General features: G+C 58.5%; 1 protein-coding gene across 26 annotated transcripts in view; it reads right to left on the reverse strand.

Annotated features, from left to right (window-relative positions):
• ARRB1 (arrestin beta 1) overlaps positions 1-26951 on the reverse strand; it is an 80828-nt gene that overhangs the window by 10969 nt on the left and 42908 nt on the right. For 20 of the 26 annotated variants that reach the window (XR_011649979.1, XR_011649978.1, XR_011649974.1 and 17 more), the window contains exons 2-12: positions 16229-16259; positions 14419-14479; positions 12070-12114; positions 11129-11325; positions 8537-8596; positions 7729-7796; positions 5522-5657; positions 4596-4680; positions 4125-4197; positions 1931-2068; positions 761-844 (exon numbers count right to left, since the gene is read on the reverse strand). Coding sequence is in view for 15 of the 26 variants with exons in the window: in XM_012523496.3 (XP_012378950.1) it covers positions 761-844; positions 1931-2068; positions 4125-4197; positions 4596-4680; positions 5522-5657; positions 7729-7796; positions 8537-8596; positions 11129-11325; positions 12070-12114; positions 14419-14479; positions 16229-16259 (978 nt within the window). In the remaining 11 variants the exon portion in view is untranslated. Of the gene's footprint in view, positions 1-760; positions 845-1930; positions 2069-4124; positions 4198-4595; positions 4681-5521; positions 5658-7728; positions 7797-8536; positions 8597-11128; positions 11326-12069; positions 12115-14418; positions 14480-16228; positions 16260-18910; positions 19219-26951 lie in introns of those variants that run through there. The other 6 variants (XR_011649971.1, XR_011649972.1, XM_058305958.2 and 3 more) reach the window with 3 other exon arrangements.

A 26951-nucleotide genomic window follows, 5' to 3' on the forward strand; every position in this document is an offset into this window, starting at 1 on the left:
GGGTTTGGGATATTGAGATGTCCTATACTACGTGGCCAGCATGGCATACTGACTGCCACCTGCATGAGGGGTTATTCCAAGAGTCAAGGGGACTCAATGTCAAGGTTGTTAAGCTTTGCAATCTTTTCATAGAGAGCCATCAACTAAATTAGAAAACAAGCCCTCTGACAAATCGGAAATCGTAAGTCTAGATTTGTAACAGCATACGGGTTCAATCTATGGGAAAATGTTTTTGTTTGTTTCTCCTGAACCTCCTCCAGACTATGCCCTGGGGCTGGGAATTCAGCTGTCCATTTCCCTGTCCCTGGCACCCTGAGATTAGAGGAGGCAATTTCAGAAAACAATGGTGGAACTGTTTGGACCTCGGTTTCCCTATCTGTAAAAGGGGAAAGTCAGACCAGAATAGCCCGATCCACCCCCGGAATTCTGAGCCCCGCTGGCCGCCCCCGCGGCAGGTCCACCGGGGTCGGGGAGGGTGGCGCTGTGTCCAAGAGGGGTGCCCACTGGCATAGCTCTGAGGAGCTCCCCGCCTCCCCCACCCCCAGCCTGGGTAGGGAGGAGGGAGAAAGGCGGCAGTACAGGGGCTGAGGCCGTCTGAAGGAGGGTGCGGCAGGAGAGGAAGAGGAAAAGGCAGGAGTAAGAGAAGGGACGGGGGTCCTCAGGCCCGGTCCAGCCTCTGAAGGGGGGTGCAGCGACAAGCTCCCGCCAGTGGCAGAGCGGGCGCTCGGTGGCCGGGACCCCGGGCGGCGGGAGCGCTCACCCGCCCCGAGACACGACCAGCTTCACTTTCACTTTGTAGGAGACGATGATTCCCAGGATCTCCCGGTTGGCGCCTTCCCGCAGCCTGCAAGGCGACAGCAGGGGCGCTGGTTAGGGGGGCCGCCGGGTGCCAGGGAGGGGGCGCGGCAGGGGAGGGGCCATCCTGCCCTGCCCATGGACGGGGGCACCATGTCCAAGCAGAGCCAGGCGGGGAAGGCGAGCTCTGCACTCAGGGGGCAGGTGCTGGGAGCCCCGGGGTCCCCGAGCCGGCTGTGAAAGGCACTGGTTGTGCCGCCCTGCTCAGCCGCTTCTCCGCTCCGGGCCTGGGTCCCCGCAGTGTGATGAGGGGCAGGGCTCTTCTGATTCTGCTTCTCTAGCAGGAAGTTTTGTGCTCAGTAACCGGCGAGGCACAAAGGGCCCGACTGGGGCTTCAGAGGGGGAGAGACCTGGGGGGTGGTCAGGGAAGACTTCCTGGAGGAGGAGTTTCAACTAGGCCTTGTGGGTGGATAGGATTTGAACCAGGGTGAAGAGAGCAAAAGCTTGGAGGGCGGTGGGTAGCATGAGCAGGGGGCAGTGAGGACACCGTCTGGCTGCAGCGGTGGGCTACAGAGGCAGGTCAAGGCCTGCCAAGGGGCCAGACCTCAGTGGGCAGGACGAGGTAGGTTTCCTGCAGCCCCGGGGTCTCTGCCAGAGCAGGGTGGCCTCAGAAAGTCAGTGAGGACTGTGGGGCCGGAGACAGCAGGCGGCCTCACAGAGGGCGTGGAGGGACGCCCCCACGTCTGGCCTAGCCCCAGTCCCTGCCCCCCAGCCCCTCCTGACCACCCTGTCCTGCCAGAACCCTTCCGGAAGCCCCTCCTGGCCTCGCTCTGCCTGAGGGACAGGTCCACCTGATTGAAGACACGAGCGATCACAAGCTGCCTCTTGCAGGAAGCCTTTCTGGGTTGCCCTCCCCTTGGCGAACCAGCAGAGCCCAGCACGGGCCACTGCCCGAGTCGAGTGGTCCCCGTTGTTCTCTGGGTCACCCCCGCGGAGGCGGGAAGAGGGGACAAGCCCTGGACAAGGTCTCGTCCTGGTGGGACCACGAGGTGTGCGCCCACGGGGAGGGGCGGGTGCCCGGGGCCTGGGAGCAGGCAGGCGGGCACCGGGGTCGGGGGAGGAGGCGGGCGCTCACAGGGTGCTGGACGCCAGGTTCGTGTCCTCGTGCTTGAGCTTCCCGTCCAGCGCGAGGCCCCGCTTCTCTCGGTTGTTGGCCAGGAAAGGGGTAAGCGTGTAGACCTTGCAGAACGTGGAGCTTGGTGCCACTGTGTCGCTGGCAAGAGGGGAGGCGAGGGGTGGAGACGGCCCCTGACACCCCGGCCCTCACCCCGGCCCCAAGACGTCGAGCCCCGCCCCGCTCCCAGGAGGGCGGCAACAGCCCCTCCCAGTCCCCGCCCCCCAGAGCAGGGACCACTCTGGCAGGGAGACCACTGCCACCTAGAAAAGGCACAGCCGCACTCCACACGCCAGCACGAGGGACCGGCCGACCCTGCAGCTTCGCCCGTGAGCTACTAGCTTCCTTCGTGACCCCATAGCCACAGGCGGCTGCGACTTTGAAAAAACGGAACACACTGTTCTGCCCTGAGTGCTGTTTGAATACGGATACTTTTTTAGTGGCGAGAGGCTGGACTTTGTTTTATTCTCTTTCCCTAACATCTTATTATGAAAATTTTTCAAACCCACCGAAAACCTGAAAGAATTGGGCGGTGATCGGCCATATGCCCGCCCATCTAGACGCGACAATTACAGCTTTCCTTGCCTTATCACCTATCTGCCCATCGACCTGTTTTTGCTCTATTCCCTAACCCCACTTTCCAAAGTGAAGTGGCTGGTGTGCAGCAGAAAGCGCACACGCCTTGGAGCTGGACGGCCTGGGCTGGAGCCCCGGCTCTGCCAGGGCCAGCTCTGGGATGCTGTGTCCTCATTTACATCCTGGGGACAGCAGCAGGCCAACCCCCGAGGGCTGCGTGAGAGCCAGACAAGGCTCAGCGAGGACCCCTGCCCAGCACGGGGGCCCAGTGGGCGTGTGCTAGGACCCTGCGGGCTTGGGGATCCTGGGCTACTCTGCTTCTTGGCTCACTTCATTCAGCCCCCACCCCAGACCTCACTGGGAATCACGGTTTTCACTTTTTAAAAATCCAACCGTTGATACGAGAAATATCCAGCAATGGGAGAATGTCTGACCCAATTATAGCAAGTTCATCTAGAGGTCAACTGAAAGTATTTCAAAGACCACGTAGGAACATTTTAAAAATGTTTTAAGTTGCAAATATACTGACTGAAATTGCATGGAAATAAGCACACACATACATGAGAAAGTGGAACAATACAATTGCCCAAAAAACGATTTACAGGGTCAGAAGAAAAAATGTGTATCTCGCTCCTTACGTTATGGGAAGATGTGTCACCTCAGATCTTCCCTCTCACCTTAGCTGCTAAAATACTTGGGACAGGGGAAACGGACTTGGCCCAGTGGTGAGGGCGTCCGTCTACCACATGGGAGGTCCGCGGTTCAAGCCCCGGGCCTCCTTGACCCGTGTGGAGCTGGCCCATGTGCAGTGCTGATGCGCGCAAGGAGCCGCGCAGGGGTGTCCCCCACGTAGGGGAGCCCCACGCACAAGGAGTGCGCCCCGTAAGGAAAGCCGCCCAGCGCGAAAGAAAGTGCAGAAGAAAGTGCAGCCTTGACGACAACAGAAGCCGACAAAAGAAACAAGATGCAGCAAATAGACACAGAAAACAGACAACCAGGGAAGGGGGGGGGAATTAAATAAATAAATAAATCTTTAAAAAAATAAAAAAAATAAAATAGTTGGGAAAAAGTTCCATTCTCAACTGTCGTAGATATCCTTAGGCCTAGTTGCTTTGTTTTTGTTTTTGTCTCCCACACACCACCCCTTTTCTCCAGTGAACTGGATTTTTCCTTTATCAGACATGAAAAGCTGGGTACCTCATGCCTTTCTCCCTTTGTCTTGGCTGCCAGGGACCTCAGAGTAAAATATCTTCCCGCAACCTAGGCTTCTGATACAGTATAATTATTCTTCTCTTGACAAGCCCAACCCTCTTAGATTCCTGGGCTCTTGTTTTTTGTCTGTCTGTTTTTGATGCTTTTTCCCTTGATGCAGCATGCACTTTCTGGTCGTCGAATCCCGGGGATGGTTTCTAAAGGGCTGGCCTCGTCATCTCTGAGCGGCACGGGAGTCTGAGGCCTGGTCCGCAGCTAGCTGGAGAAGAGCTGCCTGGCCCTGCACCCGGGCCCAGCTGACCCCTCCCCCTCCCACCCCACAGGCCTCGGGCAACGCCCACTCCAAGCCAGGGCTGCGCTCACTTACTCTGCCTCTTCCATGGCCACCGGGCACTTGTACTGGGCCGTGTTGAAAAGGCAGATGTCCGCGTACTGGCGCACTGGGTTGAGAGAGAGAAACACGGAGGCCTGAGCCAGGGTGCGGCTCCCTGAGCAATGGCCCGAATCCTTGGGGGGCTTCTGGGGGAGAACCCCCTCATCCTCCAGCTGAAGAGTGGCCCCACGGCACCCACCCTCTTCCACAACCAAAAGTCCTCCCCACGGGCAGGTCTGCCCAGAGCCCAGGGAAGGCAGGAGAAGGGCAGTGAAGGCATGAGGACGTCCCCGGGCCAGCGAGCAGCCTGCTACAGCCTCCAGCGCCGTGCCCTTTGGCCCGGGACTTGGCCGGGGGCCAGCAGCTATTCACGAGGCTGTCGAAGGGGGACCCTTCAGCCGCCCCAACCCTTGGGAGGATTCCCTCGTGCCGGCGCCCCCTGAGCCGACCCTCTCCCCGGGGTACCCGAGATCTTGATCTTCTTCACTGTCTTATTGGTGTTGTTGGTGACGTGAACGTTGACGCTGATGGGCTCTCCATGGTAATAAATCTGGGCGGCATGAGAAGGGAGAAGGGTTAGCTGGGAGGAGGACCCCAACGTTCTAGACGAGGGGCAGTGGGGAAGACCCCACACAAACCACCTGGGCTGCCCAAGCCTTCGCCCCGAGGTCCCTGGCTACTTCCCTGCCGCTAAGGGGACAGTGGCCCTGCCAGGCATGCTAGATTCAGTTCCCTCGTGGGACCCTTGAAAGAGAATTTAATTAAAAGGTAATATTCCCAGGCTCCGTTTCGTAATCAGCCACAGTTATGAGAATATAGATGACGATGATGACGGCAGTGACGTGATCTCGAAGGGATTATCTAGGCCTCAGTTTCCCCATCTGTGCAATGAAGGGGTAGCACCAGGAGATGTCTCAGGTCTCTGGGCTCTGACTGCCTGGGAGTTTAGACACAGGCAGAGCTAGAAGGGGGCAAGGTGGGAAAGGGCCACGGAGCTCACTGAGCGATGCAGCGCTGCGTCTTCCCTGCAGGGCCTCGGCTCACACCCCGCCCCAGGCGCCTGCCTCCAGCTGCCTCCCCGGGGCAGCTTCCTTCCAGCTCGGGGCTGCGGCAGCGAGTCCACAGGCCGCCCTGGGCCAAGCGGGCGGTCCTCTCAGACCGCTGGGCCGGGGGCTGGGGAGGTGGGGGCCGTCCTCTTCGGAAGTCCCTCGCATCCCTCGGGCTCGTGACCCCTCTGCCGCTCCCAAGAAGCTTGCCCCAAGGCCCCCCGAGGAAGGGCTCGGGTTCCCCGTGCCCTGTGGCCCGAGGGCTGTGGGAAGAAGCTCCTGTGGAGGAGGCCACGGGGCGAGCGCTGGGGTCAGCCCCATCCTCCGCCAAGTCTGCGCTCCTACCTCCTTATCCAGGGAGGCCTCCAGGTGCAAGGGCTTGTCCGACATGAGGAACTGCCGGGTGGTCTCAGCTGTGGGCTGGGGGCCAGGCCTCTCTGGGGCATATTGAACCTTCCGGATGACCAGGCGCACGGAATTCCTAAGGCAGACGGGCAGTGTGGAGGATGACCAGAGTCGCCTGCCTCCATCCCTTTCCCTGCCATCCTCAAGTCCCCTCTGCTCAGGAAGCTGCCGTGGCTCCCCATTGCCGTAGGCTCCAGGCCAAACTGCAGAGGTTGGCTTCGGGGTCTTGTACCCACGGGCCCTGCTCCACCCTCCCCCAGCCTGTCCCCGACCTCCCCATCAATGGTTCCTGTCCCCAGCCACCTCCAGTCCCTCCTCACCCTCCGTGGCTCACCTGGCCTCTGCTCTGACACTTTGCTTACACTGGGTCTCCTATCTAGAATACCATCTTCCCACTTCTACCCAAATTTGCCGCCTTCTTCAAGGCCAAAGGAGCACCTCCTCCTCCAGGAAGCCTTCCTGGACCTGCCCGCCCTGATCTTCTCCTGGACTGAACTCCCTCATCAGCAGCATCAGAGGCCGAGCCCTGTGGCAGCCCTCGATGTGGATCCGTGTCTCAGCACCAGTGGGGGGTAAGAGAGGGACCGTGTCCTCACTTCCTGCAGCCCTTCTGTCAGGTGATACTGTAAGCTCCTGAAGGACAGAAATTTGCGTCTACTTTCCTCACTGCTCTACTCTCAGCACTAGGAGAGTGCCTGGCGGGTAAGAGGTGCCTGTTAAACACATATGGAGTAAGTGTATTTGGAGGGGACAGGGGCTTTAGGGATATGGGGGCTCTGAGAGGGAACATGGTTCAGTAAGGGGGTACAGGCCAGCGAGGAGGAGAGAGACTCGGGGGGAGGGGGGATGGAGGGCCAGAGACGAAGTGGGGCGCAATGGCGGCCACACGGGCTCGGGGAGGAAACGAGGACACAGGATGTGGCGGGGGCGGGCGGTGTGCAGTGCCTGTGCATGCTCGGCGCCCGGCACTCCCGTTTCCCACACAAGCCGCCTTCATCCTCTGGAACCAGACAGCTAGGGCTAAAGTCCTAGCTCCCCCCTGACCCTCAGGGTCATGGGACCTTGAGCAGCGAGCCTCTCTGTGCCTCCATTTCCTCATCTGTAAAATGGCCACAATAGCAGGACCTAACTCTTAGCGTTGCTGCGAGGACAAAATTAGCCCTCGAGAAAGGAGAGCTGCCCTATCATCACTGGCCGTAACTCTGGTATGGACTTAAAATGTGCCATTGGAGGAGTGAAGAGTTGGCTCTCAGCGTGGCCCCCTCTTCCTTGCTCAGGCCCCCTCCCACAGCCCACAACCCACTTCTTTGCACTGGTTGCAGCTCTTCAGAGGAGAAAGGGGCAGGGAAGCAGGGGAGAAAGTCTCCCCATCTCCCCACACGCAAAGGCTCTGCCCAGGTGGAGACGGAGATGCCTGCAATACTCGCTAGAGCCACCAGGTGGCAACTCAGGCCCCTCCCCAAAGACGGCGCTGGCCCCAGAACTGTGCCTGCGAGGGCAGAGGGGGGCGAGTGGGGGCTGAAGCGAGCCAAACCAGAGGGGAGGGCAAGGTTCGACCCCAGGAAGCTAAGGCCTGAGAGTAGGCAGGACACCTGCCTCTGGCCACCAACATGGAGCTGGCTGTGGGCCGCCCCTCTCCAGGAGAGCTCAGCGAGCCAGGGGCCGGCCTCCCCCACTCTCTCCCAAGGGCATTCACTGCCTCACTGCCCGGCTTGTTCAGAAGCCTCCACCAACACATCACCACTGCCTGCTGATCGCCGCCCAGAAGAACCCGGACAAGGGGAGCCAGGGTGAGCAGGAAAGAGCCTGCTCATGGTTTAACTTTTCAATAATGTGAATGTAGTCCACCTTCCCCCTAAAAAAACATTGAAAACGTGTTCTGGAGAGGGTGAGATAAAGCAGGGAGATGCGGAGGAAGCCTGTACCATGGTGCAAAGGTGAAGATGCCGTGGCCCGAGCCAAGGCAGCGGAGGGCACCGCCCCCAGGAAGCCCTCCATGACCTGCCAGCCTTCTAGAGAGCCCTGCTCAGAGCAGCCAAGGCTGGAATGTTGGGCACTCCCCTGCACGCTTCCAGGTATTGTTACTTATCTCTTCGGATGTTGCTCATCCTGAGTCCCTCCCTCTCCTCGCCAGCGGCCCTACTCACCGCTTGTGGATCTTCTCCTCCAGATTCTCCGCGCAAAAGGCTTTGACCTCGTAGTCCACCCCGCAGGCCTGTGGGGAGGGGAAGGCCTGACCGCTGGGCGCAGGGAACACGGAGCACCCACAGCCCGAGCTGGAAGAGCCAGGCCCGGCCTCTCCTGTCTGACCCCGAGGCCCCGCGCTCGGGCCACGCTGCCTCTCTCCGCAGCCGCCTCCCCCATCTGACCTTGCGGCTGAGCTGCTCCCCGCTGCCCTCCCCAGGACATCCTGAGCCACCTCCCCGGAGCTCTGCCCTGGGGACTCCTTGCTTCTGTCCCGGTGGCCACCCTCGTCAAGGCGGGGGCTCAGCAGCCCTGTGTTGGGAGCAGCTACCGGCTGCAGACCCTGCGCTGGGTGTGCTGCTTTAGTGCTGCTCAGCCCCCACCTGGCCCGGAGGCACACCCAGTGTCTCACTGTGGATGAGGGCACTGGCGCCTCCCATCCGGGGCCCGAGTCTGATTCGTAGCTCTGCCACTCACCAGTTACCCCGCCTGGGGAATGGCGAGGACCGGCCCTGCGTACCGGGCGGCTGGCGTGAGGGCCTGTCCTGAGGACACTTTGGGTATGCTGCGGCCAACACCGGGGCCAGGGAGCGGGATTCCAGGAGGCACCCCCTACCCATGACCCCACCCCAAACGAGACGCTCCCCTGGACACACGCAGCCTCCGCAGGGAGCCCAGGCCATGCGCTCGGCACCTCCCGGGGAGGAAGGCAGGGGCCTGGGGACACAGGCGTCCTGGACCCAGGCATACCCCTCCTCCGGGCTGACCCACCTTCCCCGTGTCTTCTGGCCCTGGTTGCAGTGTCACAGAGCATGGGAGATTGGTAGGGATCTGTTAAAGAGAGGACAGAAATGAGCCTGGGTCACATCCGCCACGCCCTCCCCTGACACTGTCACACACGTCCATCAGTCCCAGGGCCTGAGCACGGGCCTGCCCGTCAGACCAGGCCACGTCTCTTCCATCAGACTGTGAGTTCCAGAGGACAGCCTGTGTCTCCCCGCTCAGACCCGTGCCCAGCCACACCCTATGTTGGGCCAGAGGCCCGTGGTTTTGGGGTTTCTTTACCGAAGGTCTTAGCCCAGCCCCGTGCTCACAGATCAGGGGCTGGAAAAGGTCTTTCTGTGACATGGTGGGCAACACGTGGCTCCCACAGGTGTCCACAGCCCACTCCCCGAAACCTGTGGCTATGCCACCTTATGTGGCAAAAGGAGCCCTGCAGGTGTGATTAAAGTGAGGACCTTGAGATGGGGAGATGATCCTGGATTATCCTAGAGGGCCCAGTGCAGTGACAAGGGTCCCTAAAAGTGGGAGTGGGAGGCAGGACCACGTCAGAGTGGCGCAGCAGGAGAAGGGCTCAATCACCCGAGCGGTTCGGCCGGAGGGCCCCGAGCCAAGAACGCTGGGCAAGGCAAGGAGCTTCCAGAGGGCGGCGCAGCCTGCCGGCGCCTCGACTTTAGCCCAGGGGGACCCATTTCACACTTCTCGGAACTGTCAGATAATAAACTGGGGTTGTTTTAAGCCACCGATTTCAGGACAAATTGTTAGGGCTGCGATAGGAAATGACTACGCCTCTCACCACACACAAAGCCCAGGCCCTCCCACCGCCTCCTCGCCTCGGCGGGAGGGGGCTTCACTGACCCACAGATCCCAGAGGCTTAGCCGCGTGAGATTTCAACACCCAGAGGCGCAGGGCGGCGGTGCAGGGAAATCAGTCACCGTTTGTGGGCCAGGTTGAAGCGGAGCAAGCTGGTATTCGGGTGTGGGGGGGTGCCCAGGATGGCCCACGGGGGCAGTGGGGCCAGGAAAAGAGGGGCTGCAGATGGGCCTCGTGCCCCCAGGGGGCTGTGCGGTGGCTACTGCGCAGGCCGCGCTGGCCCTGCCCGCCCCACTCCCCAGGGGCCCCCAGCCATCCACTTAATGCGGTTTATGCGGCCGGACTCCAAGCTGAGCAGACCCGCCTCCCTGCTGCTGCCCACACCCTGGGGTGCACTCAGCCCCTGCACTGGCCTCCCCACGGTGCCCCTCTGGACTGCGGACCCAGGGAACTTCCAGAAGCCCTGCCCCTGCTCAAAGCCCCCCTGGGATCACCAACCCTGGCCCCCTCCCAACCATAGGCCCCCATGCTTAGCACAGGCCCCAAGGGCCCCCCGAGTCTGGATCTAGTGGCCCCTCCTGGGCCCCAAGCCTCGCCCCTGCACACCACCCAGTGGCCAAGCCAGCTGAATCCTATCCGTGGGCGCCTTCCTGACCCCATTCGGCTCCTGCAGCTGCCCTGCTGTCGCCAGTCCCTGGAAGCCACCCAAGCCCCGTGCAGGTGCCCCTCCTGCAGGAGAGCACTCCTGATAGCCCCCACCCCCAAAAAAACATGGTCTCCCTCCTGGGCTCCCCTCTGTGCCCGAGCCCTCATGTCGGTGGCTTATGGCGCTGCCCGGTCGTCACATGCTGCAAGCACCAGCAGTGGAGCCAGCCCGGGGCTCTGCCAGGCCCCGCTGAGGACACAGACCACCTGGGCCCAGCCCTGCCGGCAAAGAGCCCGGCCCCAAGGCGGGGACGGGCACGGAAGCAGCAACCACCTGGAGGGATTCAGGGGGCTGGGAGAGCCCAGGGGGCCAGGAAAGCCCAGCGGGGATCCCTCGCCCAGACTGGAAGGTTAGGGAAATAAAGCCGAATGCTGCAGGTCTTGGAGGGAATCGCATTTCAGCAAAGGAAACGGCAAGCGCAAAGGCTCAGAGGCAGAAGGAAGCCCTGGTCATTCAGGGAGATAGAGGTTCCTTGTGCCCAGAGGCAGCCAAGGGGCTGCTGGGCTGGGACTGGCCGGCCCTGGGAACTCAGGAGTCTGCCTTCCAGGCCAGGCGCTGGGGAGGTGTTAGACAGTGCGAGGATTAGATCTTACTTTAAAGCTACCTCTCCCACTATGCTGGAGGCTGCTGCGGGTATTTGGGCAAACGGCACTGAGGTGCTACTTGATAAATGCTGGGTGCGTTGCATTCAGGTGACGGCAAGGGTCGAGATGTTGAAGAGGACAGGAGCGCTGAGCACCCTGGAGAGAGGGGGACCCACTGGCTTTGCCCAGGAGCCCAAGCCTGGTGGAGGAGACAGCCTTGGAGAGCCTGGAGTAAGAAAGCTTCCTCCTTACTCGGCAGCAATTCCCCTGGCACCATGGCCTGCACTCAGGAGGGCCAGAGGGGTCAGGGTGACGTCCCAGGCCGTGGCCGGAGAAGAGACACTTACGTACCAGGACGTGTAAGTGACAGTGGCCCGGGTCCCGGCGCACACCGGGAAACCGGGGGACGCAGAGCTGCTGCCCCGGGCACCCCCCCGGAGGGCTGGCTAGGGACGGGACCGGGAGCGGTGGCCCCTGACCTCAAAGGTGAACGGGTAGGCGTGCTCGCCCAGCTTCTTGATGAGGCGCTCCTGCAGCCGCGTCAGCGGCTTCCTGTCCTCGGCGGCCGGCGGGAAGGACTGCACGTTGGCCACGAACAGGTCCTTGCGAAACGTCAGGCCCAGGACGTCCAGGTCCTCCCGGCCGTAGCGGAAGGCGCAGGTCAGGGTCACGTAGACTGTGGGGAGCAGGGGGCGCTGAGGAGCCCGGCAGAGCCGCGGACCAACCTGGCCCCCGCCCCCCGCCCCCGCCCCGTGCCAGCTGCCGCCCTGAAGACTGGTCCACCCAAAGCTCCTGCGAAGCGGGCTGTGCCACCTGCGCTGCAGCCCCGGGTAGGAGGTGGGCACCGGCCGCCAGGGCGGCTCTGCCCTCCTCCTCCCCGCATCCAGCCCCAGGGACTTGGGGGGGGGGGGCGGGCAGAGGAAACGGTCCGACTGATCCCGGGGGCTGGAGAGAGCTGGAGGGCAGGGGGCGGGCCCTGGGGAAGGAGCCGTGATGGAGAGGCCAGGCAGGGGCCACAGGCTCTGGGTGGGTCCGCAAGGCATGGGGTCCTGCCCCCGCCCAGCCCTGGCTTCCTGCCGACCTGGGACAATCCCTCTCCTCCCTCCTCCGCTGGTGTGAAAGGCTCTCCCGGGGTGGGGAGCGGGTGGGCAGGGAGAGGCCATAAGTCTGGCAGAAGCCCTGCCCGGGATGTGGGGGGGCGCCCTGGACGGGGGCTGGGGGGGAAGGAGGAGGAGACTGGAGGAAGAGGGGGCTAGGGGGGAGGGAGGAGGAGGAGGCTGGAAGGGGAGGGAGGAGGAGGAGGCTGGAAGGGGAGGGAGGAGGAGGAGGCTGGAAGGGGAGGGAGGAGGAGGCTGGAGAGGGAGGGAGGAAGAGGGGGCTAGGGGAGGGGGAGGGAGAGGGGGCTGGGGGGGAGGCTCACCTCTCCTCTCCTTGAGGTACTCAGGATCCACCAGGACCACGCCATCTGGGGGAGGGCACAGAGTGAGCAGGCCCCCAGCCTGACGCTGACATACCCCAAGCCCTGGCCCCGGCACCAACCCAAACCTAAACCTAATCGTCTGTCTGTCCAAAAGCATCACGGAAGGAGGGGGAAGGGCAGCCCCCAGGACAGACCCGTCCCACGTCATCGCCCCGTCACCACCACGCCCCCACCCGGCTGGCTGTGCAGACCACGGCGATGTCACCCCAGACCCCCATCTTAGGAGCGCAGTGGAGTGCCGGGGTTAGGGGCCTGGACCCTGCGCCAGGAGGTCTGGGTTCAAATCCTGCCTCTGCCACCTCCGGCTGACGACTATGGGCAGGTTACTTAACTTCCCTGTTTCTTTTCTCTTGTCTTTTACTGGGGCTGGGGATTGAACCTGGGACCTCGTAAGTGGGAAGCCAGCATTCAACGACTGAGGCACGCTGGCTCCCCTGAGTTGTGTTTTTCATTTTTTGTTTGCTTGCTGTTTGTTTTTGTTTTGTAGGAGGCACCAGGCCCCAACCTGGGACCTCCTATGTGGGAAGCAGGAGCTCAACTGCTTGAGCCACAGCCGCTCCCCTGTTTCCTCATCTATTAATAAGAAGTAGCCTGAAAGCCCTGGACCCAGGTACACTTCGGGAATTAAAGTTCTGAATTGGAGGAAGCTGCTCTGGGGCATCTTCGGTGCATCCTGTGCTCTGCGGGCTCCGTGCAGGGCCCCAGGATCACGCCCCTCAGCTCCCCTGCCCGGACCCCCGCGGGGCAAACCAGGGCACACACAGCCTCGCCTCAGTTCAGGCTGGATGTGCACCAAACCTGGGGACCATTCTGGACGTTGGCGTTTTGGCTCTGGCCTGTGGGTCTGCGTGTGACCTGCAGCGCCCCCTCACGGGGGCCTGGTGACCCCGCGGGAGGCCGTCCGGCAGGGCCCAGCACGGGGAGCACAGCGGAGACATGGGCTGTGTCACGGGGCCCAGGGCCAGTCTTGGGAGAGCCCAGCTGGACAAGAGGCGTTTGCTCTGCCCGGCATCCAAGGGGGCTGGAAGCGCTGGCTCGGGGACCCTCCCTCCCCGCCTTCCCCATCCATCCCTGGCCAGACCTTCCCCAGCCACAGCCCCTGGACACCAGGCGCCAGGCAGGCCCTCGCCCTCTGCCCACACCCACCCACGGCGGCCCCGCCTGCCTCACCGCTGACCTCCTGGGCAATCTCAGCCGCCCGCCTGGGAGCGAGCGCCCCAGCCCCAGGCCCCACCCGTCCCCATGACCTGCGCGCCCCCTTCCTCTGACGGTGGGTGTCTGCTCCGCGCCGTGTCCTGCACGGGGCACCAGCAGCTCCATGGAGAGGGAGGCCGGGGGGCACCCCACCTAACCAGGGCGGCAGGGACAAGTAAGGGGCGGTGGGAACAGCACAGCAAAGGAAGCCCTGTCGCCTCCTCTGGCCTCACTGTGGTTGTTTATGTCCCTCTTTAAAAAGATCATTGAACTTCCCTGGGCCTCACTACCTGTTTATAAACTAGGGGTAGTTCTCCCCTCCCTCCCTCCAGCAGTGATGGGGGAAAAGGCAGGGAGAACAAGGCTCTTGCCACCAGAGCGGCGCAGGGCGTTTTAAACCGTCACAGGCAGGGCGGGGCCGCTCCTGGGAGCCAGTGGGGGAGGCCAGGTGTGTGCTCAACACCCCACAGCGCGCCGGACAGCCCCCCGCCAGGAATTAACTGTCCAGAGGTCAACAGAGTTTGGTGGACTGAGAAACCCTGAACTAGCAGAAGCCCTGGGCTGGTGCTTCCGTCACACCCCAGACGCCAGTGGGTCCTTGGGACTGGAAAGACAACCCCGAGTCCACCAGCCCTAGAAGGCTTTTCCACTTCTCTTTCCTGGGCTTCCCACGCTTTGCCATCAGGAGGCAGCAGAAGCCAGGGCTTCTGCGGAGAGACACTGCCCGGGCTTGAACCCGCGGCTCTGCCTCCCAGCTCCAGCGCACCGGGAGCTCCTCTCCGCCCTCTGGTCCCCGTCGGCGCTCACAGCGGCTGCCCTCAGTGTCGGGGGCTTAATGAGGTGGTGGCTGCTGTCACCGTCGCCGTGATCATCGTCACCACCAGGACCTCTTCCTCATTTCCAACCTCGCTTCTTCCCACCATTTCCTCTCACCTGGACCTCAGCTGAGTGAGAGAGCAGCCGCTCAGTGAGCGACAGACGCGGGAAGCCGTTCCACTTCCTCCTGGCGCCCCGGTGGCTCCCACGCGCCCAGCTCAGGAAGGGGCCGGCCCCCGCTCCCCCTCTCGCCTCCCTCCCAACCCTCCCGGGACTCACCCACGGGGTCCACGAGGTTGATGTGGTCCACAAAGTCCCGCTTTCCCAGGTAGACGGTGAGCTGGGGGAGGAGAGCACGAGCGAGTCAGCCGGGAGCTGGGAAGGCGCGTCCCCGGGATGCCCCTGGCCCTGGAGGGAGCGGGGGGGATGTGCCCCTAAAGCCCCGGACCCCAGTCCTCATGCTTATCTGAACCTAGCCTGCACCTGGACCCCAGCCCCAGCCCTGACGCTGAGCATAACAAACCCTGGTCAAACTGAAACAGCACTGGCTCATCCCAGAACCACAGCATGACCGGCTATTGCTCCCATTCTACAGCTGAGGACACTGAGGCCTGGAGAGATGAAGGACGAGGGGAGCCGCAGCAAAGGGGCTGTGTGGGTGCTGGGAGCGTCTCCCCGAGGCTCCGGGGGTGCCGGGTGTTCTGAGCACGGGGCTCTGCTCGTCTGCCCTGATTTGTTTTCCGAGGCAGTGAGGAATCGGGGAGCCAGTGCCGCCCCCCCCCGCCCCCCAGCAGCCTGAAGTAGACTTCAGGGAAGAACTCCCAAAACAGGTTCCAGTGGCTCCAGGGCAAAGCCGGCGTGTTAGCCTAGAGCCGTCCCACACCCCCAGTTCCTAGTCCCAACGATCCCACCTCCACCCTACTGCTCAAAGCATCCCCTCAGCCACCGCTGCCCGGACCGCAGCCCCAGCCCTCCAGGCCGTTTCCCCCCCCTTAGGAGGCTGGTCAAATTAAACCACAAATCTGACCACGCTGCTCCCCGTCTGAAAACTCTCTAATGGCTCCTCCGCGTCCAGAGGTAAGGATGACAAATGGGTTTCATTCCAAGTGCCAACTCTGATCGATTGGTAGGGGCTGCCCGGGGTCCCAGGCTGAGAAGGAAAGTGAGGCGGCTGATTGGTGATGTCTGCCGTGGGCGCGGACGGAGATGTGGAAGCACAGCTGAGCTATGTGCCCACCCGGCCAGGAGTCCAGGCTCCTCCGCGTTCCCCCTTACCTGCCTCCCGGCCCCAGCTCCCGCCCTCTTCTGCCTCCCTCTCGGTACTATGACTCCAAGCTGCCTGTCACCCCCTCACACCCCCTAGGGTTTTGTCTTCATGCCTGGGATGCCCCTTTTCACCCTGCCTTGCCTGGAAACGCATCCCCCCTATGGGGACCACCTAGACTGGGTCAGGGCCCTTGCTCTGTGCCCCGGAGGCCCTGGGCCTCCTGTGATTTCACACTTGCCACTGTGCACTGAAATCATTGATTTCTGTGTCTGCCCCGCCCCGTCCCACCCCATTGGCCCCACGTGGCACAGGCTGTGCCTTATTCATCTCGGGCACCCACCCACAGCCCCCACTGGGCTCGGCCCAGACCTGGATGGAGTGAGGTCAGGAAGAGCTATTTGTTTCCCTGAGAGGAACGCGGGCTGGAGCCCGGGGCCTGGGAGAAAAGAGGGCCAGGCCTGGGAGCGCCCTGGATGCCTGGTGACCCCTGGGCTCGGGCACGAGAGGCATCATGGGCTTCCCACGCCAGGGGCACCTGCCCCCGCGCCCCCACCCCTCCCGATCCGCTTGTGCCGTGCTGACTCACGTCCAAGTCTCTCTCTAACAGGCCGTCTGTCCCCACCGGAGCGTGGGCTCCCTGAGGCCCAGTGGGGCTGTCCCTCCCCCTCGACAGGGCTCCCTCCCCCTCGGGCTGAGGGCTCCTCAGGGCAGGGCTGTCCCCCTTGCACCGGGAGCGGCGGGACTCGCACGGTCAGTAGCTCGCAAGAGCAGACAACGAGGGCTTGGGGCCAGGAGAGCTGGGTTCGGCTCTTACGGACTCACCTTGCCATTCGGGCTTGCCTTCTTGAACACCCTGCAGGAAGAAGGAGAGGGAAGGCAGGGTCAGCGTGCTGACCTGGAGCCCGAGGGGCTGCCCGGGGGCCCTCCAGGCAGCGGGGTCCCCCCACCAAGCCACCGCCAGTCTCTCTGGGCTCGGGCAGCAGCCCCGGGCAGTCTCTTCTTGGTGCAGCAGGCAGAGGGAGTTTCAAACTGTTCCTCAGGGCAGCCACTCCCTCGCTCCCAGCTGGCTCAGAGGAAAAGCCCTGAGCCCTCTACCTCCTCTCCAGCCTCGGGGTCCCTCACCCCCCAGGGCGGTTCCTCCGACCTTGGCACCAGCAGCGCCCTCCGCAGGGAGGCTCTTCTCCCAGGGCTCTGCCTGCCCGGCTCCGTCCCCACATAGGACACATCGGCCACACCCGGCATTCCCAGTCCCTCCCGCTTGCTCTCCTGCTTTTCCCCCAGCACTCCTCTGATTCTAAACTGCTGCGCAGCTTGCTCACTCCGGGTGGCTCCTGCCTGCCTGCTGTGCAGGCTTGTCAGCCCTCAAGGGCGGTGTCTTTTTCCTTATTCACTGAAGTGCCTCTCCCCAGCACCTAGGACAGCGCTCCTCGAAGGTGTCAATACCTATTTGTTAGTGAACGGCAGGTAGCCAACACTCAGTAAACACCGGTTAAATGGATGAATTAGTGAAGAAACCCACTGCCTCTTTTGACAGAGAAACTGAGGCCCCGGGAAGCCAGGGCTTGGCTCACAGTCCCGCGGCAGAGCACTGGACTCAGAGTCCAGCAGGGGCGAGTCCCGAGGCCGCAGATGGCTGGCCCTCCGGGGCGCTTCCTGCCCTCTCTCCCCTGCTGGGGCTGGGAGCCTGGGATCTCCCTCTCCCCTCCCCGATTCCCTGGCCCCCAAATTTTTCCAAGTAACTGTTACCAGGAGGGAAGAAAAGTTAGCGAGAAAGACAGAGACCTCGAGATGAGAAATATTGGGGAAGAGAGAGGAGGGGCAAGGGGCGTGGCCCTGGGCGTGTGAACCAACTATGGGAGGAAAACACGCAGAGAGAGCGAGAAGCAGGCCGGGAGGGAGGACAGCAGCCCCGGCTGGCAGGCACCACGCCGCCCAAACCCCGCAGGCCCCGGGAAGGCGAGGCAGGGCGAGGCCCACCACCGTCTCGGGCAGGTTGTCCGGTGAGAGCGGGTGCACCTGCCCGAGCTCCACGCTGCGGCCCTGCCCCCCCCCCCCACTTCTGGGGCCCCGGGGGCCACTGATGCGCTGAGCTCTGTTTGCAGAGATGGCCGGACACAGATTTCCCCCACGTCCCCTAGGAGTCTGAGCTTTCCTCCGCCTCATAAATATTGATCAGAGTTTGGAGTGTAAAGATGCCACAGCCGGCTGGGGTGCGATAATTGCTCAAGTGAGAGAAAATCGAGATCACATGGTTTGGACCAGCAGCTCCTGGCCGGGGCTGGGGCTCAGAGGACACCCAGGGGCTGGCTCAGCTCGCGGGGACCAAAATGCTCCCCAAAGCCACGGTCCAGCCTCGGGAGCCCCAGGTCTAGGGAAAAAGAGAAAGCAGCCTTGGCGTACCTGAGTCCATCATGAAGATCGAGTCAGGGAAAGCCGTTCCAGTGGCCCCTGGGAGGGGCAGGGGTCCCCTGGTCACAGCGCGGGGCTGGGGGCCACGCGTGTGAGAAGCAGTACTCAAGGAGCGAGAGAGATGGGGGAAATTGCATTCATTGAGTGCCTAATAATTTCTCACAACAGCACTGAGGTGCATATTATAACTATTTTATGCATAATTCACTTGAGGCTCAGAGAGATGCAGTAATTTTCCCAGGAACACACAGCAAGCAAGGGGCCTGGTCAGGATTCAGATTCGATTTTATCCATCTGCTTCCAGGAGCTTTCATCCAACTCCACTACCTTCCTAAAGGTGTTTTTATCAATAACAGGGAAGAGGGGAAATGAGCATGGGGGCGGGGGGAGGAGAGGTGGATGAAAGGGCAAGAGAAGGTGATAAGAGGTGGACGCATGGCCAGCAGCGGGGACATCCTGGCACTCACTCACTCGGCGTCGGCATTGGGGCCACCTCCTTCAGGGAGCCGGGGACGCTAACAGTGTCCTCAAACAACACTCCTCTGCGCCTGCCGCATGCCCTGGGAGCAGGTCCTGCCTTAGTCACGGCCCTGGGTATTTTCTCCAGAACAATACTGATTCTTGCAGCAAACCCATTTCAGAGATGAGGAAACTGAGGCTGGAGAGGCAAATTGGGGCCTGCCTGTTTCCAGAGCCCATGTCCTTCCCGCTCCGTCACACAGCCCTCCCGAAGCCACTCCGCTGGCTTCCCCGACCCCGACGCTGTCAGAAAAGAGCCCCCAGTGGGGGAGTTTCCAGTTTAGAGGCACATGAGCAGCGCGGCACAGCGGTTCCCAGGGCTTCTGCCCATCCACTTGAAGAGCAAGAGCAAACTGCGGTCAGAGCCGAACTTCCCCGCCTGGGGAGGGCTGGGGCTGCCTCTTCCCCCAGCCCCATCCGTGCCCCACGAGCCCGACCTCAGAGCCACGCCTGGGTGCTGCCAGGAGGGCCAGGCCTGCTCCAGCCGATGGAGGCTCAGGGGCGACCAGGAGCAGAAACCCACCCGGGCCAGTTCAAGAAAGTGGAAGGCGCACTGTACAGAGACAAAAACCTCACGGGAAGGAGACGCAGGCGGGACGCCGCGGGGCTGGCTGCAGGCACGGGGAAGCCATCAGGCTCTCAGGCGGCAGTGCGCTCCCTCCACCTCTCCCCGTGGGGCGGCATGTTCTCCCGGCGGCGCGGCGCTCCGCGCAGCTGCTGCATCCTCTCTCTCTCTCTGCCGACCAGCTCTCTGCTCACTCAGGGCTGTTCTGCTCCTCCCTCCTCCTGGCTTGCATGTGGCTCTCACTTCCACCCCGTTTCTACTCTGCCTCTCACTCAGTTTCACCCTGTTAACTGGCTGAATGGCCCAATTCCAAATTCCCAGGAGAGGAATTTGATTGGCCAGCTTTGGTCAGGTGACCCATCCATGGGCCAATCAGCTAGGAGTAGGGTGTGTCAGGTGGTCCATGAGGGTTGGGCAGAACAGTGTTTTTCAAACCAGGGTCACAACCTATGAGCCGGTAATGGAATCAACCTAAAGGATTGTGACCAGCACTTTTCTTTTGTTTATTAGTGGGAAGAAATGGAACAGAAAATATATGCTTGTTTTGCAGGTAGCAGGAGTACTGCAGCTATGCCTATATTCCAGGATCCAGTTCCCCTCTAAAGCTGGGCATAGGGGAGGAGCACACATATCCAGTCCGATGAAGTTAGGATGCCCGTATCGTTTGCTCTGGCCCATGGAGGATGAGCACAAGTGCCACGTGTCACTTCCAGGCAGAAGCATGTAAGGGCAGGTGCATGAGTCCCTGTCCCTCTCTATCAGTTTTCTATGGCTGCTGGGACAAATTACCAGATGCTTAGTGGCATAAAGCAACGCAGATTTATTATCTTGCAGTTCTGCAGTCCAGAAGTCAAAAATGAGTCTCAGTGGGCTAAAGTCAAGGTGTCACAAGAGCTGTGTTCCTTTCTGGAGGCTTAAGGGGTGCATTAGTTTGAGCTGCCATAAAAAATTACCATGAAGTAGATGGCTTAAAACAACAGAAATTTATTCTCTCCCAGTTTAGGAAGCCAGAAGTCCAAAATCCAGGAGTCAGCAGGGTTGGCTCCTCTGGGGGCTCTGACAGAGAAATGGCCCATGCCTCTCTACTCATTTCTGGTGGCTGCCACCCATCCCTGGCACTCCCTGGCTTGCAGCTACATCACTGCAATCTGTGCCTCCATCTTCATGTCACTTTCTTCTCTGTGTCTCTGCGTGCCCTTTTCTGTCTCTTATAAGGACACTCTCTTTGGATGCAGGACCCAGCCTAATCCAGTGTGATCTCATCTTGATCTTACCTTAGCTACATCTGCAAAGATCCTATTTTCAAATAAGGTCACATTCTGAGGTTCCAGGTGGACTCTTATTCTGGGGAGACACTATTCAATCCACTCTAAGGGACAAAGCTTGCCCCTTCTGGCTTCTAAAGGTCACCCCCATTCCTTGGTCCTTTTTCTCTATCTTCAAAGCCAGCAACAGCGGGTCGAGTTTGTAATCACATTGCATCACTCTGATTTCTTCTGCTTCCCTCTTCCATTTTTAAAGACCTGTGTGATTTCATTGCACCCACCAAGATCTCCTTATTTTAGGTCAGCTAATGAGCACACTTAAATCCATCTGCAACCTTAAGTCCCCTTTCCACGTAAGGCAACATATTCACAGGTTCCAGGGATTGGGATGTGGACATCTTTGTGGGAGGAGGACCTTCTACTGCCTGCCCACTACAGCCCCTTTCCTCTGCAATCAGCAGTGACCTGGACGGTGGGGCCGCCATCAGCCTGGACCCCAGAGCTCTCCTGCTACACGGCTGATATGCAGCACAAGTGAGAAAGAATGCTCTTGAACCACTAAGATTTTAGGGCTGTTTGTTCCTGCAGCAAAACCTGGCTTCTCCTGGCTGATGCAAAAGAGAAATAATATTTAGTGAAACTTTCGTTTCAGGTAAATGTATATGTACTGACTTACAATGCAAAATGAATTCCATGCCATGAATTTTTAAATATTTAAAAGCCACTGCTCTAGAGGAGCAAGCCTGATATATGCATGTTGGCTGCTGTTTTCTGATGCTGGTCCATCAGGTTGGTGCTGCCAGGTAGAAGGTACGTCAGCTCTCCATTAACCAGAATGTTGGCTTCACCGATGAACCCATTCCCCACATGCAACGTGAGGAACCTACTGATCCACTTTGATGCTAATGTTCTTCAGCTCTTCTGTGAGCCATCGGTTCTTCCACTTCGCATTCGTGCCTGGGCCGGACACCCATCTGTCACAGGAGGCCACAGGAAGAGGCCTACACCACGAGGGACCCAGAATAAAGTGCATTCCAAAGACATTACCCAGCAGCCAAGAGTTTTCCATTCTGTATGATATTGCATATGGTATTGCAATGGGATATTTCTGTTTCATGACTGCTGAAGCAAATACCAAGCAATGGATTGGCTTAAACAACAGGAATTAATTGGCTCACAGTTTTGAGGCTAAGAGAAGTCCCACATTAAGGCATCATCAAGGCACTGCTTCCTCCCACCAAGGCTGGCTGCCAGCAATCCTTGCTCTTTGGCTTTCCGGTCATATGGCAATGCACATGGCGGCCTGTCCTGGCTTCTCTCTTCTCCTCCAGGTTCCGTGGACTTTCAGCTCCTTGCTACTCCCTTTCTCTCTGTCTGACTTTCACTCTGCATATAAAGGCCTTCAGTAACCCGGATTCAAGCCCAACGGATTCATTTGGGCCTTTCCTTGACTGAAGTAAGATCTTGAGGAGATTTTATTTACAGCAGGCCCAAAGGAATGGATTAAGTTTAAAAACAACCACCACAGAACGTTATATAGCATTGAAATTATGCTTGCATCTTTCATAAAAGGGAAATACCTATGACAGAATATTAGGTAGAATAAATTAGGAATCAAAATAGTAGAGTTGGCATGAGCTCAACTTTGTTCTCAGTAGATATCCAAAAGAAAGCATGAGAAGATTTACTGTTGTTCAGATGACAACACTCCCAAATTGACCTATGCTGTCAGTGCAACCCCTATCAAAACCCCAGCTGGCTTCTTTGCAGAAATTGGGAAGCTGATCCTAAAATTCATACAGAAATGCGGGGGACCCAGAATATCCAAAACAGTGTTGAAAGAGGACAAAGTTGGAGGCTTCCCACTTGCTGGTTTCAAAACTTGCTATAAAGCTACAGTACTCTAGACTGGTTGGTACTGGCGTAAGGATACACATATAGACCAATGGAATAGAATTGAGAGTCCACAAATCAACCTATACATTTATGATCATTTCATTTCAACAGGGGTTCCAAGACCATTCAATGGGGAAAGAATAGCCTTTTCAATAAATGCTGCTGGGGCAACTGAATATGCACGTGTAAAAGAACAATGTTGATCCCTAACTCACACCATTCACGAAAATTAACTCAAAATGGATCAAAGGCCTAAATGGAGGGAAGCAGCTGTGGCTGAAGCTATTGAGCTTCCATTTACCATATGGAAGACCCAGGTTCGATCCCCGGGACCTCCTGGTTAAAAAAAAAGAAAAGTTGTCTCAGATCTGCACTGCATGGATAGGGAAGCAACACACCAAAAAGATGAAGCAACCAGATTTTTTTTAAAAAGACCTAAATGTAAGAGCTAAAACTGTAAAACTCTTATAAGAAAACAGTAATACACATATTCATGACCTTGTATCAGGGAATGGTTTCTTAGATATGACAACATAAGCACAAGCAACTAAAGAAAAAATAGAACAATTGGATTTCAAAATTAAAAGCTTTTGTGCTTCAGAGGTCCCTATCAAGAAAGTGAAAAGACAACCCAAGAGTGGAGAAAGTCTTTTCAAATCCTTTATCTGATAAATGTCTAGTATTCAGAACGTAAAAAGAACTATTACAACTCAACAACAGAAAGACAAATAACCCAACTGAGAAATGGGCAAAGGATTTGAATAGACATTTCTCCAAAGCTACACGAATGGCGAATAACCACATGAAAAGATGTTCAACATCATTAGTCATTAGAGAAATGCAAATCAAAACAATAACAAGGTACTTCACACCCATTAGGAGGGCTAGAATCAACAAGTGTTGACAGGGACATAGAGGAACTTTTAGATATTATGCTAATTTAAAGAAGCCACACAGAAAAAGACAAATACTGTATGATTCCTTTTATCTGAAATGTCCAGAATAGATAAATCTACAGAGAGAAAACAGATTAGTGGTTGTCCAGTGCTGGCGGCAGGAGGAAATGCGGAATGACTGCAAATGGGTGCGGAGTTTCTTTTGGGGATGATGAAATGTCCTGGAATTAGATAGTTGTAATAGTTGCATAATTTGGGGACTGTATGACAAACCACATGCTCGTACACTGAAAAGATAAACATTATGGTATGTGAATTATGTTCAATTAAAAAAATAAAACTAATCTCTTTTTTGGTTCAAAGTGTGCTACATGCAAAAGTAAAAATTTAAATCCTCTTCTAGGAAGAATAAATCATTAGTGGGGAGCGGATGTAGCTCAATGGTTGAGCATCTGCTTCCCACATGTGAGGTCATGGGTTCAACCCCCAACGCCTTCTAAAAAAAAAAAAGTAAACCATTAGTAAGAAAAAGTACTCCAATATGAAAAAATAAACTAAAAAATAAAATGAAAAATGAATGAATGAATGAATGAATGAATGAAAGGAAAGGAAATTGTGCCTCAATATTAACAGAGGTTAAGGATGACCCGCACACACACATTTCTTGATATCTCTTATTTTTCCATGTTGTACAATGAGCATAAATTACTTTCTAAAGATGCTGGCACTTCTCTAACAAGATATGTCTCAAGTCTTGGTGAAAGGAGAATTTGGGATAAAAATAAACTGTAGGTGAGAAACTCTGGATCCTTTATGTAAGAATTGCCGGTTCTGTGATTTTACAATCCAGAGACCAGATCTCTGTGATTCCTGAATCCCTCTCCAGGCCTGCAGAGTCAGCTTTTGTTAACTGCTGTGCTGCATCTTATGCCCAGCTCTCTCTTCCTCCAGGAAGTCTTCCCTGATATCTCCTCCCCCACGAAGACCTTATACACAATGTGTCCCCCTCACAACTTTTCTCACGCTTTTGCAATGGCCTGTTTACTCTCCCCTGCCTCACTCATACAGCTTAAATGAGGGTAGAGAGGTTATTTTTGTTATTGACACTAGATCCCTGGGGGATAAGCCTCGCACAAGGGACACACAGTAGGTACTCAATACATAAATAAATACAGGTTGAATGCTGTTGAATGAATAATCTAAAAGAGAATTAGTCATGAGTGAAGGCAAAGTTTAAAAAGATGGTGGCAATGATCATTTTTTTCTGGGTGAGTGGGCTCCAGGATTTTATTCTTCTATCTATACTTCTTTTCACTGTCAAAATCAGTAGTTATAGGGATTAGAAAATGCTTCCTAGGGGCAGAGTCCCAGCCACCGTCAGGCTGAGCCAGGAATGCAACCGATACACCCCAAAGAGGTCTGCTCAGCTTTGACCAGTTATCCCATTTATTCACTCACTCGAGCCCCAAACACTGACACGGCCCCTTCTAGTGCCCCACTCTGGGGGCACGAAGGCGAAAAACTCATGGTCCCTGCTGACCAAAAGACCGTGATGCACTCAAGTTAGACAAACCCGCCAAGAACAACGGCCGCTGTGCATTCGGCTCCCTCCAGGAGCCAGCCACCACGCTAAGCACTTCACACAAGCTATTTTATTATTTTCACTTGTATTATACACATTATATATTATATTTCAGAGGAGAAACCTGAGGTGCAGAAGCCCTAAACTGCTTGCCCCCAATCAAACAGCCAGGATCAGCACAATCACGTGGGAGAGAAGCCCCATGAATGGAGTGCCTGTGAGAAATCATCTAGACACAGCACACGCGTGTGTACACCTGACCCTGGAGAGGCTCTCCGTGAATGCGAGTTCACTATCAGGTAACTGAGAGCGCACGGGTAGCCATTCATTCCTTTGTGAGTGGCAGGAAAGTCACGTTAGAGAAGAACGCTATGAATGCAGTGAGTGTGGGAAGACTTTCAGACACTACCCAATGTGCAGTCAACATCAGAAAAATCATCCAGGATAAAACCAAGTTCCATTTACTCCTCTAGGTGTGTCACAGTCACTGACTCAATTCCTCCTCCAAGAACCCTACAAGGAGGTACGACTCTGATCCCCATTTCTCAGAAGTGGAAACTGAGACACAGCAAGGGTAAGTAATTTGCCCAAGGTAACACAGCTAGTCAGGGGCAAGGCTAGCTCTTGGAACCCAGGCCGTCTGGCTCCAGAGACCGTGGGTCACCGGCTCACGATACTGCCTGGGAGAGACGGGACTGCGTGGTTCTCCTGGGGGTTGGGAAAGGTTTCAAAAGGGAAGCAGCAGCGAATGACGGCATTGCAGGAAACCTGGGTAGGGTGCTTGGGAGGTGGCAGCCTGGGGTGCACCCGGGAGCCTGCGAGGAGCCCCAGGACAAGAGGCTGGACCGGAGAGCCGTCCCCTCACCCCTCGGTAGTCAGGGCCTCTCTGGGCGCACCTGGGCTCGGTGCTAGCAGACGCCGTGATGGGCTCCACGCCAGCCGAAGGGACGTGGACTGTAGCCAGGAGGCGGCCACGGGCGATTGCGGGAGGAAATGACTGGCCAGGACCCCAGTCGCGTGCCAGCCCCCACCCCTGCCCTGCAGGCAGTCATGGCTCAGGGCCGGGGTGGGGACCGTGCGGGAGCGGTTCACCGTCAGGTGCAGCCGCCCTACATTCTGACCCACTTTCCTGGGTGTGAGAACAGCTGCGAGGGAGCAGGGAGGCGTGAGGAGCAGGTGGCTGTGGCGGCACAGAGGTATCTAGGGCCCCGATCGCATCCCCCCGGGCAGCTGAGTTATTTGTGTGCAGGCTCTTCTGCGCTGCCAGAATTAGACACCGCTGCCTGGGTCAGAGCCCTGCCCGCCCGGGGGCCGCCACCAGAGCAGCTGGTTCCCAAGGCAGCCCGGGGGGAGGGCAGGGAGGAAGGCGGGAGGTCCACCCCCCACCCCACGGACGGGGGGGGGGAACTGGAGGAGCCTGGGGACCACAGCACCACCTCCTTCCTCCCCCACCTGGAAAAGCAAACCTCAAGTTAGAGAAGAGCCTGGCACGAGGCCAGGAACCTCAGGGTCAGAGCACCCAGCCCTGTGAGCCCAGGGCCGCACGGCCCCGCAGGGCAGGCCCGGCTGAGAACCAGGCTCCGGGCGCTGCCCCCCGTCCCGCTCACGAGCCCGCTGTGGCTCCCCTGGCCCCTGCGCACGGCGTGGTGTGCGGCAGGCCTGCGGGTGGGAGTGGCGGACGGGGGCTGGCGGCTCAGGCGCGGGGTGCCGGGCTTCCCCGAGGCTTGAGGCCCATGGCAATCCCTCACGCTTCCGGCCGCCCTCCCCGCACCCCTTTTCCTCGCCCTGATCCTTATTCATGGGGTTTCAGGGGGTGCGGCGGGAGAAGGAGGGGAGCCTCCAGGCAGCCCCAGGCAGAGGGCAGGTCTCCTCCAGGAGCTCGGCCCCTGGGGTCCCCCGTGGAACTGGAGATCTGAGACTCAAAGGCAAACCAAGGGGCTGCCGCAGCCCCCCACGGCCCCCCGCCCACCTGCCAGCTCTCCTGGTCCCCGAGCAGAGGAGAGACAGGGCAGGGCCCGGGCCTGAGGCCGGGGCGAGCCGGGGCCTTTCCTTTCCTCTCTGAGGAAGCCGAGTGGCATTCACCCTCCAGGCTGGGGATAGCGACACATTTAAAGACGGCCGGGAATCAGGGCCCGGAACCCGGCAGTCCCTATTACAATTGTCGTTACCGCCCTGACCTGCCAGCTCTTTGCTCCACGCCCCCCCACCCCAGGCTCAGGAGTCAGTTCTTGTCCCTCAGGAGGAAGGGCCTGGGGGGTGGGGAGCGACGGTCATGTGTCCCCCGCCAGAGGCAGGGAAGTCTGTCTTCCTCCCTGCCTCAGGTAGAAAGGAACAGTTTATGGTGTCCTCTTCCCAGTTTAGAGCTCCACGCTCCAGAAGCGTCCAGAGACACACCCTGCGATTCCCTTCTGGA

The sequence above is a fragment of the Dasypus novemcinctus genome, chromosome 10 (assembly GCF_030445035.2).
Source record: "Dasypus novemcinctus isolate mDasNov1 chromosome 10, mDasNov1.1.hap2, whole genome shotgun sequence".
NCBI lineage: Eukaryota > Metazoa > Chordata > Mammalia > Cingulata > Dasypodidae > Dasypus > Dasypus novemcinctus.